The sequence below is a fragment of the Dermochelys coriacea genome, chromosome 1 (assembly GCF_009764565.3).
Source record: "Dermochelys coriacea isolate rDerCor1 chromosome 1, rDerCor1.pri.v4, whole genome shotgun sequence".
Lineage (NCBI taxonomy): Eukaryota > Metazoa > Chordata > Testudines > Dermochelyidae > Dermochelys > Dermochelys coriacea.
In genome coordinates this window covers 240,483,132-240,499,661 of record NC_050068.2, presented here as the reverse complement: position 1 = coordinate 240,499,661, position 16,530 = coordinate 240,483,132, and the positions used below count along the sequence as shown (strand labels likewise).

The 16,530-nt window shown below is 40.3% G+C and overlaps 2 protein-coding genes and 1 long non-coding RNA gene across 4 annotated transcripts in view; 2 read left to right on the top strand and 1 right to left on the bottom strand.

Moving 5' to 3' along the window:
* Nucleotides 1-12,269, top strand: part of PEX26 (peroxisomal biogenesis factor 26) — a 26,485-nt gene extending 14,216 nt beyond the window's left edge. The window contains exon 5 of the mRNA XM_043517533.1: nt 12,135-12,269. Within this exon, the coding sequence (XP_043373468.1) occupies nt 12,135-12,139 (5 nt within the window). The 3' untranslated portion in view covers nt 12,140-12,269. The remainder of the gene's footprint in view (nt 1-12,134) is intronic.
* Nucleotides 2,356-16,530, bottom strand: part of LOC119849868 — a 45,943-nt gene continuing 31,768 nt past the window's right edge. The window contains exon 5 of one of the 2 annotated variants that reach the window (XR_006282345.1): nt 2,356-3,389. This is a non-coding gene — a long non-coding RNA (uncharacterized LOC119849868). Of the gene's footprint in view, nt 3,390-5,752; nt 9,810-16,530 lie in introns of those variants that run through there. The other variant, XR_006282344.1, reaches the window with a different exon arrangement.
* On the top strand, nt 12,141-16,530 carry LOC119849867 (tubulin alpha-8 chain-like). Its single transcript, XM_038387170.2, has 4 exons — nt 12,141-12,357; nt 13,150-13,298; nt 13,718-14,398; nt 15,353-16,530. Exons 1-4 carry the CDS (start codon nt 12,330-12,332, stop codon nt 15,644-15,646), a joined length of 1,152 nt encoding a protein of 383 aa, XP_038243098.1. The 5' UTR covers nt 12,141-12,329; the 3' UTR covers nt 15,647-16,530.

Sequence of the window (16,530 nt, the reverse complement as noted above, 5' to 3'; positions counted from 1 at the left end):
GCAAACACATGCTTTAAGTAGGTGACTAGTACCATTCAGTTCTATGGGACTAACTACCCAATTAAAAAGAAAAGAAGGACTTGTGGCACCTTAGAGACTAACAAATTTATTTGAGCATAAGCTTTCGTGAGCTACAGCTCACTTCACTGGATGCATCAACTGCTTCTAAGTGGAGCCTATGGAGAGCGGGAGGAAGATGAAGCTTGGTGACTTTTTGTTGTGCACAGGTGAGCAAATAATCTACCACTGAGATCTCTTGATACATTTCTCCTTCCCTTCACTGACACATTTCAATCAATAGAATTTACAACATGCTAAATAACTCAATCGCCATCATTTCCCTCCAATTACCTCTGATGTCATGTAGGCCCAGATCCTCAAAGGTATTTAGGTACCTAACATTCGCTGAATATCTGGACCTAAGGGCTTGTCTACACTGGCGCTTTAAAGCGCTGCAACTTGCTTGCTCAGGGGTGTGAAAGAATACGCCCACTGAGCGCTGCAAGTTTCAGCACTGTAATGTGCCAGTATAAACAGTGCACTAGTAGCTACGCCCCTCATGGAGGTGCGTTTTTTTTAGAGTGCTTGGAGAGCTCTCTCCCAGTGCTGGGCTGCGACTACACAAGCCATGTTAAAGTGCTGCCATGGCAGTGCTTTAACATTGCCAGTGAAGACGTGCCCTGAGACACAACAGAAAAATGACCTCAGCTATTGACATTGCCCTGACTATAATTATAATAATTAGATATAACAGTTAAAAATTTTGCTTAATTACAAACATTTCTTTATCTGCAGCATATTCACTACTTAATGAGTTTTAACTAGATGGAAAGTTTGTAAAGTTAGTAACAAGTAGGGCTGTCAATCGCAGTTAGCTCATGTGATTGACTCAAAAAAATTAATCGGGATTAATTGCACTGTTAAACAGAATACCAATTGAAATGTATTAAATATTTTTGGATGTTTTTCTATATTTTCAAATATACTGGTTTCAGTTAGAACACAGAATACAAAGTGTACAATGCTCACTTTATTCTTTTTTATTACAAATATTTGCCTGTAAAAATTATAAAAGAAATAGTATTTTTCAGTTCACTTCATACAAGTACTGTAGTGCAATCTCTTTATCATAAAAATGCAACTTACAAATGTAGATTTTTTTTTTTTATGTAGCTGCACTCAAAAACAAAACAAGAAAAACTTTAGAGCGTACAAGTCCACTCAGTCCTACTTCTTGTTCTGCCAATCGCAAAGACAAACAAGTTTGTTTACATTTACGGGAGATAATGCTGCTCACTTCTTATTTACAACATCCCCGGAAAGTGAGAACAAGCACTTTTGCATGGGACTTTTGTAGCCAGCATTGCAAGGTATTTACGTGCCAGATATGCTAAACATTCGTATTCCCCTTCATGCTTTGGCCACCGTTCCAGAGGACATGCTTCCATGCTGATGATACTCGTTAAAAAAAGTGTTAATTAAATTTGTGACTGAACTGCTTGGGGGAGAATTGTATGTCTCCGGCTCCGTTTTACCCACATTCTGCCATATATTTCATGTTACAGCAGTCTTGGATGATGACTCAGCACATGTTCATTTTAAGAACACTTTTGCTGCAGATTTGACAAAATGCAAAGAAGGTACCGATGTGAGATTTCTAAAGCTAGCTACAGCACTCGATCCAAGGTTTAAGAATCTGCAGTGTCTTCCAAAATCTGAGAGGGACGAGGTGTGGAGCATGGTTTGAGAAGTCTTAAAAGAGCAACACTCCAGTGTCGAAACTACAGAACCTGAACCACCAAAAAAGAAAATCAACCTTCTGCTGGTGGCATCTGACTCAGATTATAAAAATGAATATGTGTCGGTCCGCACTGCTTTGGATTGTTATCGAGCAGAACCTGTCATCAGCGTAGACACATGTCCTCGGAAATGTTGAATGAAGCATGAAGGGACATGTGAATCTTTAGTGCATCTGGCATGTAAATATCTTGCGATGCTGGCTGCAATAGTACCATGCAAAATGCCTGTTCTCACTTTCAGGTGACATTGTGAACAAGAAGCAGGCAGTATTATCTTCCATAAATGTAAACAAACTTGTTTGTCTGAGCCATTGGCTGAACAAGAAATAGGACTGAGTGGACAAGTAGGGTCTAAAGTTTTACATTGTTTTATTTTTGAATGCAGTTATTTTGCACATAATTCTACATTTATAAATTGCACTACAGTACTTGTATTAGGTGAATTGAAAAATATTTTTTTTTTACAGTGCAAATACTTGTAAAAAATATAAAGTGAGCACTGTACACTTTGTATTGTGTTTGTAATTGAAATCAATATATTTGAAAACGTAGAAAATATCCAAAAATATTTAAATAAATGGTATTCTATTATATAACAGTGCAATTAATCACATTTAAATTTTTTAATTGCGTGATTAGTCGCGATTAATTTTTTTAATTGCTTGACAGCCCTAGTAACAAGCCATTTGTTAGCGATAGAAGTGTGAAAAAATTACAATTTTTGAATGAACCATTTAAAAATAATTATTGCTCAAACTAATAGATTTAAAAATTTGAAAAACTCATTATTTAATGTTTGGGGAGGATACACTAAATTATTCATACATAACTAAGAGGTTTAATCTCTGCTTTAAGTGTAAATCCCAAAGTAACTTAACTAAGGAACCAGAAAGATATCTCCATAATTAAAACGGTATTAAATAGCATGTCTTCCATACAAAGATCCAACACTGCCCCAAACCATTCAGATGCAATTACCTCTGAAGTGAACCCCCCCCAACTATTTAGTAGTGCACAGTAACAGTACAAGAGTTAAGCACAGGAGTGAAAAATACATTAAATTGAAGGGAAACTAAGGGGAAGTTTATGGGAAGAATATAGTTTCCCAGCTCACAATTTGACCAGAGGCTGCTTTTTTTTGTAAGTGCTGACCATCCGGATTTCCAGATGAAGTAAAGAAGAACTGTGGGTGCTCAGGCCCTTTGACAATCATATCCCAAGATACCAAGGCTATTCTTCTGACAAGTGTCATTAAGTCTTTAAGAGCCTCATTTCTGTGTGTTTTTAATGCACTCTTTTCTAGTGCAATCTAAAGGTAACACTTGTAGTTTTTTATGAACATAGCAGTAGCACAAGTTAAACTCAAGCTAACTGATGCTCAGTGTTCACACCCAGGCGTGACAAAATTTACAAAATTACACAACTCACTTCATGTTTTGATACCTTTGCTTTTCACTTGATAAATTAATAATCGCAATTGAGGGCAGTGGAAATAAACCATAAAAAAGTTCATGATGAATTTTGTAACGTACAGTCTGCAAAGTTTAGATTTTTGTTGGTGCTTAGACTTATCAGCCATTTTCCTAAGTCCTGCAACACAAAAGCCAGAAAATATCTCAGTATTAATGAATCCTTTAAAAACAGAACATGTCTACAAAACAAAGAGTTTTAAGAACCAGTGCAGATGTCAATCAACTCATCTTTCCCTGAAAAAAAAAAGTAAAAAAAGGGACTGCTTCAATGCTTTTAGCTTCATGATTAAGCTAAACTTCATATGATTTAGTCACAGTATTTTTAGTAAAAGTCATGGACAGATCACAGACAATAAACAAAAATTCACAGCCTGTGATCAGTCCATGATTTATACTATAAATACCCTTGGCTAAATCGGGGGGGGGGGCACTCCCAGGGGGCTGCTACTGGGGGTGGGGACAGTGGCACCATTGCTGCTTGGGCTGTTCCTGGGGCTGTCTGATCAGCTGGCCTTGGAGGCAACTGCTTTGGCAGCCCTCAGGTCAGCCACACTGGCCGCTCCAGAAGTCACGGAAAGTTATGGAATTCGTGACTTCTGCAACCTCCATTACAGACACGGTGCCCTATTCATGACTGATTGGTATTCTAGAGCTCATGATCCTGAGTGCAGAACAGAGATTCTGGGTTTTCCAGGGATATTCAGCAAAAGCATGAAAACACCATTGGCCAGATTTTGATTTTGGTTACACTGCTGCAAATCTGAATTACCTCCGTTGCCTTCAGTGGAGTTGCTCTGGCTTTACAGTGGTGTGATTGAGATCAGAATCTGGCCCCAATTGTCTGATGATGATTTTTAAACAAATCAACTCCAGTAAAGCAAGATTACTCCAGAAATAACATTTTAGTTTTCAACATAACTCAGAGAGGTTCTCACTTGATTACAGATTCTGCAGTAAAGAAAACATCCCTGAAGGTGGGTTCCTTTCCAAATGTTCTAGCAAGGATAAAGTTGTACAGGATGGAAAATTGAATATAGGCTTTACAAATAACTTGGTAATTCATAGGTGCTGAGAAGGAATTCCATACCTTTTGCCTATATCTTCTGTGTCTTTTTTTCAGCCATGCTGCTTGATGTATCAGCTTGACTTTTTGCAACCAATATAACCATTTTAGAGAACAAATCAGTCAGGAACTAATTTACAAAAATGTCTACTAATTTTGGGTGTCCACTTCGGATACTAAGTGCCTGATTTTCAGCGATACTGAGCACTCACAGCTGCCATTGACTTACTCCATTTGGCATTGTGGATGCTTAATATCTCTGAAAATAAATCCCTCTGTTTCTCAAGTTGGGCACCCAAGAGATCCAAATGAGTGGACACTTCTTTACTCATTTCAGCTCTGAGGAAGAGTAGCATTGCAATGAATGAAGATGAATTGAAAACACCACTCTAATAGCGCTTGTGGTCAGAATATTATTAAAGATACAGAATAAAGTGAAAATAATAGTATTTTATCTAATAGTTAAAGTTCAATAGTAATAATATTTTATGTTTATCTAGTTCCTTTAAAACACTGTCGGATACATGGACTGTAGATTGGGCCACTCGCCATCAAAAAGGTATAAAGTAGAAATGGCCAGAGGATGGCAAGTCTGTCTTGCAAAAACTTTTGGGGTTTCAAAATTTGTTTTCATTCTTCATCAGAATGAGAACAAAAACCTTTCAAAAGTTTTCATGAAACAGAATTGTGTTGACATGTCCATTTTCATATTGAAAAGGTCAGGTTTCCAGTTCAGGTCTCTTTCTCTCTCTCTCTCCACTCTGGACCTCAGAATCCTTCCTGATGAAAAAATTGTCGAAATTGGTACATTTTCATGAAATGGTTCAGTTTTGATTAAATGACATATTCGGATGAAGTATATTTAATTGAAAATCTTCCAACCAGGTCTAGTATAAAGGATTCGTTGGAAGGAAAATTTTGTCAAGAATGAATAGAGGGTACGGGGGGGGGGGGAATAAGCATGGGGGATTCCTGGAGAGAGAGAATGGAATTTGGGGTGTATCTGGTTACAGGGGGGTAGTCGTGTGTATGTGTGTGTGAGGGGGTTAGTGATGCAAATAGACAAGAGGTGGTGGAAAGTGAGGGTTGCCTTGGGGAGATTGTGACCTCCTCTCGGCACTGTGATGCTGTAGGGCACCAGCTGGCCTGGGATGCATGGCCTGGGCTCCCTCCCACCAAGATACTTAGAGTGATACAGCAGTGGAAACATCACTATCCAAAGCTGCTGCTTTTCATCTGAAAGGGAAGGCAGCACCACTAGAGGCACTATGGTAAGGACAAATGCAGCAACTCCCCATTCAAGGAGGGAACAAGATATTCTGGGAATGTGAGGACATGAGACGGTAGTCTCTCTATTACCTGATCTGCTCTGGAGCTGCATGAGAGGGAGAGGATTGTGGTTGCTTTTTGCTTCAGTGTTTGGAATCTGGGATGGGGGGGGCATGAATGGGATCAGAGATTGATGTCTTTGATTGACAGACTATAAGGTCTGCAGAGACCTAATAATTCACCTCATAATTCCTGCACTGAGCCCAATAATTTGCAACTGAACTTGAGTAAACATTTTAGAAAGCCTTGTTTTAAAGACTTAGAGTGAGCGAGAATGTACTACTCCCCTGCTAAGGTGTTCCAATGTGTAATGACCCTCATTTAACAATTTATGCCTTATTTCCAGTATGAATTTTCCTAACTTCAGGTTTCAGCAATTTTATGTTGTTATGCTTTTGACAACTAGATTGAAGAGTCCTCTGGTTAGTACCAGATACCTTCTTCCTGTGTAGGTACTTAGAGGCCATGATCAAGTTGCCACTGTAAGATGTGTCCTACAGTCTTAGAATAATTCTTGCTGCTCTTTACTAAATCCTCTGCAACTCTTCAGTAATTAGATTAAATCTGGCATGCACAGGGTTTGGATGCTTCTGGCCACAGACCCTGTGATGCACTAGGTGGGAGCTTTTTATTCTGCTCCATCTCATATCAGGGGAACTGAAATGCTGGATTTGAGAAGCTAACGCTCACACAATCAAAGGGGAAGAAGAGGTAGATATAATTTGGGGAGGAACTACTACTTCCTTTTCCATCCCCCCTCTCCATCCAACACACACACACTTAAAAACATGCTGGCAAGGTCTGCATTTTTAACTGAGGTGTGAATTTTTTTTAAGTTAATAAAATTTTTAAATAAAATGTACCCTCAATATATCCAGATGACACACAATGAAATGCCTATAATCTAGAAAATGACAATGTTAAGTACTTTTGGATTCTTACAGTGTATGTGTACGTGTCACTTCTTATTCAATCCATAACTTCAAGCAATACCAAGGTAATAAATACATCCAGATTAAAACTGACAAAATTACATCTGATTAAAGGAAAAAACTATACTTCTAAATTGTATTGTTATTTTTGTCCACATAGTGGGAAATCCAGGAGAGTGGTGAGATAGTGTGCAGAGAAATAGTTCATGGACATGTACAGCTTACATTTTTAGAAGGGGCTAGTGATGTTGGGTCCCCAATATGAGACATCACCAAAGCCCGAGCCTCAGAAAGGGCTGAATACTCACCCACAGAAAAATCGGGCTCTTTAAAGGGTCTTGGTTTGTAACCCCAACAGTAGAGGCATCCAAAATCATTAGCCACTTTTGAAAATTTAGATCATATTAGAAGGTCTGAGCACCCATTCAATGGTGCCCACAGTCCTAGTTATGACATCATACCCCTGCTGATCATCAGTGGCTTGTGTCACAGACCCCTGACCTCACTGACAGGACACTAAGTAAAGGGAGAGACTCTTGCTATTTAACACAGAGAGCACATGAGATTTATAGTGTGTCAAATACAGGCTGGGAAAAACAGTGAGGCAAATTCATCCTGGGTGGAACACCATTACATAAGTGGAATTACAAAGAGGATGAATTTGGTCTTATACCTCTTAACTATTTGGTGCCTGCTGTTTACGATCTGTATCTTTACTTTAGTAATATAGAATGGTTCTCATAATAGGAGATAAGATAGAAATCTAGAAACAACACAAAACTATGAGAAATGTAAAAGAGGTCATAATTTCAGGAACATAATTAACAAACTATTTTTTTCTGATTATTTTTAACTTAACTCCTCATTTATGTCCTATACATCCTTCTGATTCCTATCTAAACTAAAATCCCTTTACACAGTGCTGGAAGTATAAAGTAGCCTTAAAGTGGGTGTAAACATAATTTATTTTCACTTTAAGGTCATTTTACCCTGCCACAGAGGGGTAAAAGGGGTTTAGTATAAATGAGAATCAGGCCCCATGTGGGTGTGAGAAGGGTAGCAACCACTCCAAAACAGTCTGAAAGAGAAATGGTCAAAAGACCTGATTCAAAGCCTACTGAAATAAATGGAAGCACCCGCATTTCACTCCCACTTCATAAGCACAATCGAATTAGCCATTATTCCATGGAAATGCTCATGGTTAATATTCTGTCCATAGGCCTCCTGAAGAACTATGATGGGAAGAAAACATTCCCAATGAATTCCCTTTCATTTTAGTCCCTACAATTATATTTAAATTCTTTCCTAGTACAGGGCTTTGCTCTGGAGATCCATCCTCCACCACACACCCAGCTTCACCATCTACTTAGATGGATCTAACAACATGTGTAGACTCATGGTAGTGAGTGCATATGAAAAACAACAAGGTAGCTGCTACCTTGAAGATAAGACTATACCTCAGTACGGATGAAGCCTAAATCAGACTGTGTTCTAAATGTCTGCAAACTGTATAGGGTCTGGTTTTCTAGTACTGCAGTGTGAATACAGTTAATAAGAACAAATGTGAACCCCAGACTGTTAGACTGGGAATTCAGTATAGAAGTTTGGAGTAGGGTCAGGATTTAAATATCCTACAGAGATCAGTTTACCATGCCTGGGACTCTGAGGAAGGTCCATTCTCTTCATTGTTAGAGGAACAGTAACTTATTTTAAAGCCATTTACTTTGAAACCCCCTGTTTCAAATCTCTTGCTTCGCTTGGCATTTCTCCCCATGTCAGTCAGAGCATTTCCAAATTGTAGCAAGTATAGTGAAGAAAAGGGTTTCGTGCAGATCTGCTCTGCCTTTGGGATTTATCACAGGGAGCTGATTCAAAAGGTAGAGTTAAGATATTCACTGGAAAGGAACAATATCTGATTAGGGGAAAAGGAGACAAATCTATAGCCTTTATGAAGCACAAGTCCTATTATGAAATGAATAACTCTCCAGAACAAGCTTCCCACTGTGTGAGAAGATATAGAAAGAAGGTTGATTATCAGAAAACAGCTCCTGTCTTCATCTGAACTGGACAGAGGTTTTTTCTTTTTTGATGAATGAGCTGGCATATTCAACTTATTTACAGCACAGTGCTCGTTATAACAGCAGGAGAAGACATGGGCCAGAAACCAGAATGAAATCCTACCTCATCTGACTCTTACACTCGCTAAAAACAAATAAAAATCTTATTTGTGTTTAAATAAAATGGAACATGGCTTCACTCCTAGCTTTGGGTTTGGTTCTTGAAAACCTGAGACATGGTCAACAAGGTTTTATAAAATCAAATCCACCCTTGGTTTTGGTATCTTTAACTATCAGGGAGGCTGAGATGGTACTTTAAAACCTTGAGAATACACAGCATGTTTTTGTTTTTGACTCCAGAAACACATTCCAAAGTATAATGGTCAGGATCTCTATGCTGTGGAGAGGGATGAGAAAAAGAAACTCTTCTTGACGATCATTCAGCACATTTGTAATACAGAATTCTTAGGAGAGCATGGTTGTGTTGATCCAGCCGTGTCTGATTCCTGAGCATGACTGAGCCAGGTCAGCATTCAGATAGGAAGGTTCCAAGAAAAATGGAGTCTGTGGAAGACATACACATCTTTTGGATATCAAATTGTTGCTTATAGACTACAACCAGATTACTGTACCAATGGGAGAAAACCAGAGTTTCTATTAACTCAGTAGGTAGCCTTACTTCTTTTCAGTTCAGAGGTCTGGGCTCCAGGTCTTGCTGGAATGGATTTCTTAGAAACAAGGATCATCTCTTGTTTAATGTTTAATTTAAAAACAAATCCTGAGCCCAGAATGTGCCACACTATTTGGTGTGCAAGCCTCAGAAGCCTATAGCCAGCCTATCTTGGGGGAAAGATGACATAATCTATAAATGGGGGTTGGGGGGCGCAGTATTACTCTTACACGGTCATGGGAGCTGTCCTAGATATATACTGAACATACCATGTATAGTCCTTTGTGAATTGTCCCTCCACGCTGGAGCCATGAGTATGAAGGATAGGAAGACACTTTCCTTGTGAGTAGGTTATTCCATAAGTGACTTCTGCAGGGTCTCTTGCACTTTCCTTTGATGTAGTTAGTAGTGGCCACTGCTAGACAAGAAGCTAAATGATGGTCCACTGGTCTGATCCAGTATGGCAATCCCTGTGTTCTTATTCCTGCTACATGAAGAGGAAGGTAATTGAGAAAGAGGTAGCGATACAATTCTATACACCTCAGAATTCTTTGATCTCTATCAGTCTGGGGTCAGACCAGATTATAGATCTGGAACTGGATTGCTATTGATGGGAGACAATCTCCTTCTAGTAATGAACAAGAGTAAGATGTCCATACAGATCTATTAACTCTCTGTAAATAGATTCTGATGCCATTGATAAGGTACTGTTAGATCAGGTAGAACTGCAGGCTCTTAGCAAAATCGTTTTACAGTAGGTTTGCTCCTTCCTCTGATCCCAGAGAGTGATGCTGGGCTCTTAAGTGTGGCTCTGCTCTGAGAGTCACTCTAAAACTGGCAGCATGAGCTTCATGTTCGTTGTTTCATATCAAATTTGCTTAATTTACAAATAAAAAGATGTTTCTCCTAATTGCCAGCCCTGCAAACTCAATATGGAAATCAATAGACAAGCTGGATTCTATCTTTCCGGTGCAACATTATAAGTAACAAAGATTCTTTAGACCAAATTATGCTTTCACTGATACCCCAGTGAATTTAGTGGAGTTGCACAGGGGTATATAACGGCTTAATTTGAAGGCATGTCGTATAGCTGTCACAGCACAAGAAAACCAGCTTGATTATCAGATCTCAGGCTGAATTTTCAGGGCTGGCAGTTAGAAAACCCATCCCAATCATTTCTTTTGTAAGATGAGCAAATTTAAACAGACAACAACATGAAGCCGAGGATGACATTTTTCCAGACTGAATTTCAGAGCAGGGCTGCATTGAGATCAGTTCCAGTCTGTTCAGGGCTTTTATCTTCAAAGAGTGCTTCTCAACTTATATAATGTAAAGGCAGTTAATGGCTTCTCTTCACTGCAAAGTTAACTTGAGTTATAACTCGAGTGTGGTTGTACTTGTAGCTCAGGTTGGCTAGTCTGTCAGGGAGTATAGGCTAAAGCTTGAGTTAGCACAACTCGTCCATGACTGCTCTGCTGTGTGGACCCAGACTAGTGCCACTTGAATGCTGCTAGTTTAGTCCTCCAGCTTTTTCCTGTGATTCCCCCCATGTGCCCAAGCAGGACAGAGAAGTTCTACCACAATTCACTGAGAAAGAAATCATATTGCATCACAGCTTGCAGCATTGTAAAGAACCATGAGATATGCCCCCAGAAGTTTTAGTGCCATCCGTGTGAGTGGAGCATCAGCGTGGACACAGCAGATTGAGTGTTGTTTGGCAGTGTGACTGCTCATTTGAGCTAGTTTAACTCCAGAGGATTAATTCAAGTGCAGATAACACAAGTTCACGCTGCAGTGAAGACATACCCTAAGATGACTAGGAAGTGCTTGCTAAAATATCTTATGTTTGACTATACCTCATCCAGCAGCAATGCTTACCCAAAGAGGTTTTTGTAATTCATACTCTTTGGTGGTCTACAGAGCAATCTTCGGGGAAAGAGACATTTATTTTGTTAAGCATTTCATTATTTTTGTGTTGTGTTTTAGTTTTATGTAATTATAGTGCTTAGTTGACGTGGCAATAACCACTTTGGAAATTGGTTAAATATATATACGTGCTTGCTCAAAATATGCTTCAATGACACTGACTGCTGCACAGCCATGTCGAAACGTGCAGGGTGCACAAGGTGTAAGTGTGTGAATATGAGCTCTCAGGCGATTAGTTTCACATGTGAAGGATCTTAAGTGCCAAGGGAATGAGGCTGAGTCCACAACTGCTTGAGCTGGGCACTGATGAAAGCAGGTTTTCCCATCCTCCAGTACAGTCTCCCAGTTGAGGGCTAAGAGCACAGAAGACACCTCACCCCTCTTGAGTTATATATAGTTAGAAAATGCTGCATGCTGTGTCAGGTCCCAGCCAAGAATAAAAATAAATGGACCTTGCACATGCTGTTCATTTGGGATCTGTCATAGCGTTTACATGTTTGTGTGCATATGTGTATGTGAATAAATGAGGACATGTATTTGGTGTACACAGGCATGTGTGTACATGCCTGAAAATCTCCACTTTTCTTTGTGATTTGCTATTTATGTCCTTATGTAGCTCTGCAGAAAAATACATTCACCACCCTATTTGTAAATAAGAGTTGGAACTTCTACTACAGGCAGAGAACAGAGGCTAGGCCCCAGTTCCATGGGTCCATGTGCACACCAGTTCCAGTTGGGTATGTGAGGTTGGAGACTCCAAACCAGTCAAGGTTAGAGGTTGGTTTGAGATTTCTGAATGCAGCTATGACAAGCATATGCGACTATCAGGAGGAAGAAGAGTTGATGTGTATTAATTCTTCTGACCTGTGCTCTGTTCTCCCTACAGCGTGAGTGCATCTCCATTCATGTTGGCCAGGCTGGAGTTCAGATTGGCAATGCATGCTGGGAACTTTTCTGTCTGGAACATGGCATTCAGCCAGATGGTACCTTCAAGAATCAGTCCAACAAGGTCAACGATGATGACTCCTTTGCCACATTTTTCAGAGAGACAGGCACAGGAAAACATGTGCCACGGGCTATTATGGTAGACTTGGAGCAAACTGTAGTAGGTCAGTATAGAATTAACAATGGAAAATGGAAAAGATTCTACTCTTATGTGGGTCAGGGTTGGGGTCTAGCTGTCTCCAGCATATTGGTGGGGCAGTCCCTTCTTTGCATTTCGGTATGACCCCATAACTGGGATAAAACTAACCTATTTCAGGCTTTTAATGCCAGGCACTCATCAAACACTCATCTCTCAAAGGAAATTAAGTCTACTGATGGGAGAAGGGGAGAACACTGACTACACTTTCCCATAAGTGCCCCACCTTGCTATCAGCTCAGTCAGAAGGTTATCATTGCTAAGTATGGCTAAGTGTACCTCTCCTCATAAGATCCTCTAACTCTGATCTTGTTTGGGGTGATATTTTCCTTTGCCATTTGGGTGTTGTTCAGATTGGAGACAAGAGAAGCTGCTGCTGGTAGAAGGTGTTTCCTGAGAATTTCCCATCACTTTTATTTGCAAGTCTCTTCTCTTGTCTGATGACTTGCCCTCTGGTCGGGTGATTTCATCCCTGGCCAGGCAGAAGTCATTCCATAAATTGGTTAACTCTGCTAAGAGAAAGAGACTGGTTTATAAAGCAACATTCACTTCTCCCTTCAGACTTAGAGAGCATCATCTCTGTGACACACCTTCATTTTTTTACTAACTCAAGGATATTTCTAACACCCTGCTCTCCCATGTCACGTGCCTGCCAACAAACAGCACTGCCAATTAACAACCGTTTGGGGTGTTCAACAAAAATCATCAAAATTGGAGTATGTCCATTCAAGGCTTCTTATGGTTTCTCTTTCTTGGACAGATGAAGTGCGGACTGGCACTTACCGGAAGCTTTTCCATCCAGAACAGCTGATCACTGGAAAGGAGGATGCAGCTAATAACTATGCCCGTGGTCACTATACCATTGGCAAAGACAGAATTGACTTGGCATTGGATCGTATCCGTAAACTGGTAAGTGACAGTACATCAGAAATAAAATGTGGGGTTGGTGGCATAAGTAGATGATTAGGATATATATGTCAATTGGAAGCTCTTCTTTTGCTCCCAATAGTGTCATTGGTTTGTAGTAGAAACTGATTGTATTGTAGGTCAGTTCCCAGAGGGACGGAAGACTCAGACAGAAGCCTAAAATGTAGGTTCCTGCAGCTTAAATTCTTTACATTTGTCACTGTAACAGCAAACTAGTAGTGATACCTATGGAGCCCACACCATTATGTGAGAGGGTGTTACCGAGTCCTTTCCCAGGAAGACCTGGTCTGATCTCCGTGCTGTGTTTTGGATACACACGTCCCAGCATCAATCTCAGGATGTGCTCATGGAAGTCTCAGAGATTTAGACTGATTCCTTTTGTTCTCTGTTTGGCTTTTCAGACCGATGCCTGTTCTGGGCTACAGGGATTCCTGATTTTCCACAGCTTTGGTGGGGGCACTGGCTCTGGCTTCACCTCCTTGTTAATGGAACGCCTCTCCCTGGATTATGGCAAGAAGTCCAAACTGGAGTTTGCCATCTACCCAGCCCCTCAAGTCTCCACTGCTGTAGTGGAGCCGTACAACTCCATCCTGACCACCCACACCACCCTGGAGCATTCAGACTGCGCCTTCATGGTGGACAACGAGGCCATCTATGACATCTGCCGTCGCAACTTGGACATTGAGCGCCCCACTTACACCAACCTTAACCGTCTCATCAGCCAGATAGTCTCATCAATCACTGCCTCTCTGCGCTTCGATGGTGCTCTCAATGTGGATCTGACAGAGTTTCAGACCAACCTGGTGCCCTACCCTCGCATCCACTTCCCCCTGGTGACATATGCACCCATCATCTCCTCTGAGAGAGCCTACCATGAGCAGCTGTCAGTGGTGGAAATCACCAGTTCCTGCTTTGAACCCAACAACCAGATGGTGAAGTGTGATCCACGTCATGGAAAATACATGGCCTGCTGCATGCTGTACCGCGGTGACGTGGTCCCCAAAGATGTCAACGTAGCTATTGCTGCCATCAAGACCAAGAGAACTATCCAGTTTGTGGACTGGTGTCCAACAGGCTTCAAGGTGAGAGGGACAAAGACACACTGGTACTGTGTATTAAGGGACATTGCCAAGTAGTGCAGCCCAAATTGTGATTTCAACTCTTGAACATTTTCTATTTGTGAGAAAAGGGAATGGTTAGAAGTGTGTGTGTGTATAATCTTCAGTTAATCATTTGGAGAATGCACATGTCCTATTTACATATCCTACTTACACAGCCTCTTAAGCAGTCACGTAGCTGGCAGTCTGGAAAATGTCAACTCTATGAGAGTTAAAGTGTTTAGCAGATGGGGAGACTGTTCTCTAGACTAGTAATATATTTTGTTAAAAACGAGAATAAATTCTGGTAAATTAAACAGGAGCATTTCTCTGTGAAAATTCTTTTTTTAAAGAGCCTCCAGTTTCACATAATTCTCCACACATTCTATGCTCCACTTACTGCCTATGCAGCAGCACTGACCGGCCTGATTTCCAGAGCAATGCTGTCAAAAGCAATAGATGGAAAAATGTATCTATTTTTCTCATATGTATTAATGGGCTCTAAACTTGAAGATTTATAGATGGAAAATACTTACTGTATTAGTTTATACGGAATAGCTGTGAGCTCAGTAAGCAACAGCAGCAGTTCAAAAAAGCAAGTAAGATGCTGGTGTTCATTAAAAGGAAAAAAATAAAGATGATTGTAATGATGATTACAATGTCTTCTGTGCTCCCTGATCTCATGTGCAGTTTTGGTTGCTCTCCCTTGTTTTCTCATTGGTTATCGCTGAGAAATGAATAGTCCAAAAAGGGCAACATGGATGACCTTTGCCACTATGATAATTTAATACTGTGGTTTCAGCCCCCTAACCCCTCTCTTGCCAACCACGTCTTAGGCTACTCCGACTTTTCCACCATGTTTATTTGATTTTTGTTGTCTCTCTAGATCCTCCTTTTCTCCCTCACTTTTTCATCCATCTTTCTTGTTCTTATTACCAGGTTGGAATCAATTACCAGCCTCCCACAATAACACCCGGAGGAGACCTGGCCCAAGTGGAACGTGCCGTCTGCATGCTAAGCAACACCACAGCCATCGCTGAAGCCTGGGCAAGGCTGGACCACAAGTTTGATCTGATGTATGCCAAGAGGGCATTTGTGCACTGGTATGTTGGTGAAGGCATGGAGGAAGGGGAGTTTGCAGAGGCCCGAGAGGACTTGTCTGCACTGGAGAAGGACTATGACGAAGTGGGAACAAACTCATTTGGAGAAGAAAATGACGGGGAGGAATTTTGAAATACACGTTGCCCCTTGCTGCACGTAGGATTGTCTTTGTGTCTCTTTACTGCATGTATCTGCATTCCTGTTTGTTTTATATACACAACAATTCTCATAGACTGAATATTACGAGGTCCATGTTATAAGAATGCTCTTTCCTACCCCTCAAATCACAAGGTAATGATCATACGAGATATGTCCACCTGCTCCTAAGTCATAATTCCTAGGAAGACAACAAACCTTAGATACTATGCCAATGCACCCTGGGAGAAAGTTTCTTTTTGAGCAGAGTCCCACTGTATTATAATGTAATATTTACTATATTTTACTAATCTAAGGATTCACTCATGCATCTCCAATATCATTATTTGACAAGTTTTATTTGTAATATTTGCTTTAAAATGCTATATACAGTTGTGGCAGTGAGACTGTGAAAAGATAGAGGATTGCTATTGCAGGAACCAATGTTACTGAGCAGCAATGCTTATCCATAGGTTCAAATTAGTTGGAAGATAAGTCAATAAAGCCTTCCTAGTTTATAGTGCTATGAGACCCCTCATATTATTTCCTGCTCTTTCAAACATTTGATGTAGGACTCTTTGTTGTAGCTTTCTGAAAACTTTGTAAATGCCTCAGATAGGGCTTTTGCAAATGACAAAAGGTCTGATTTCTCCTTTATATTAAGTGCCCTTTATACTGTTTTTGTGCTGTAAAGGGCCTTAAAGTTAGATTTATCCTCCCTTTGGATCCCTTATTACACTAGAGCATATAAAGTAATGAATGATGCCCATAATTTTTAAATGTTCACGTATTCGTTATTATCAACGTTAAAAAAATATGTCTGACACTAGTCTTCATTCATGATCACTTACATGCAAAATAATAAAAGTGGTTTAACCTGA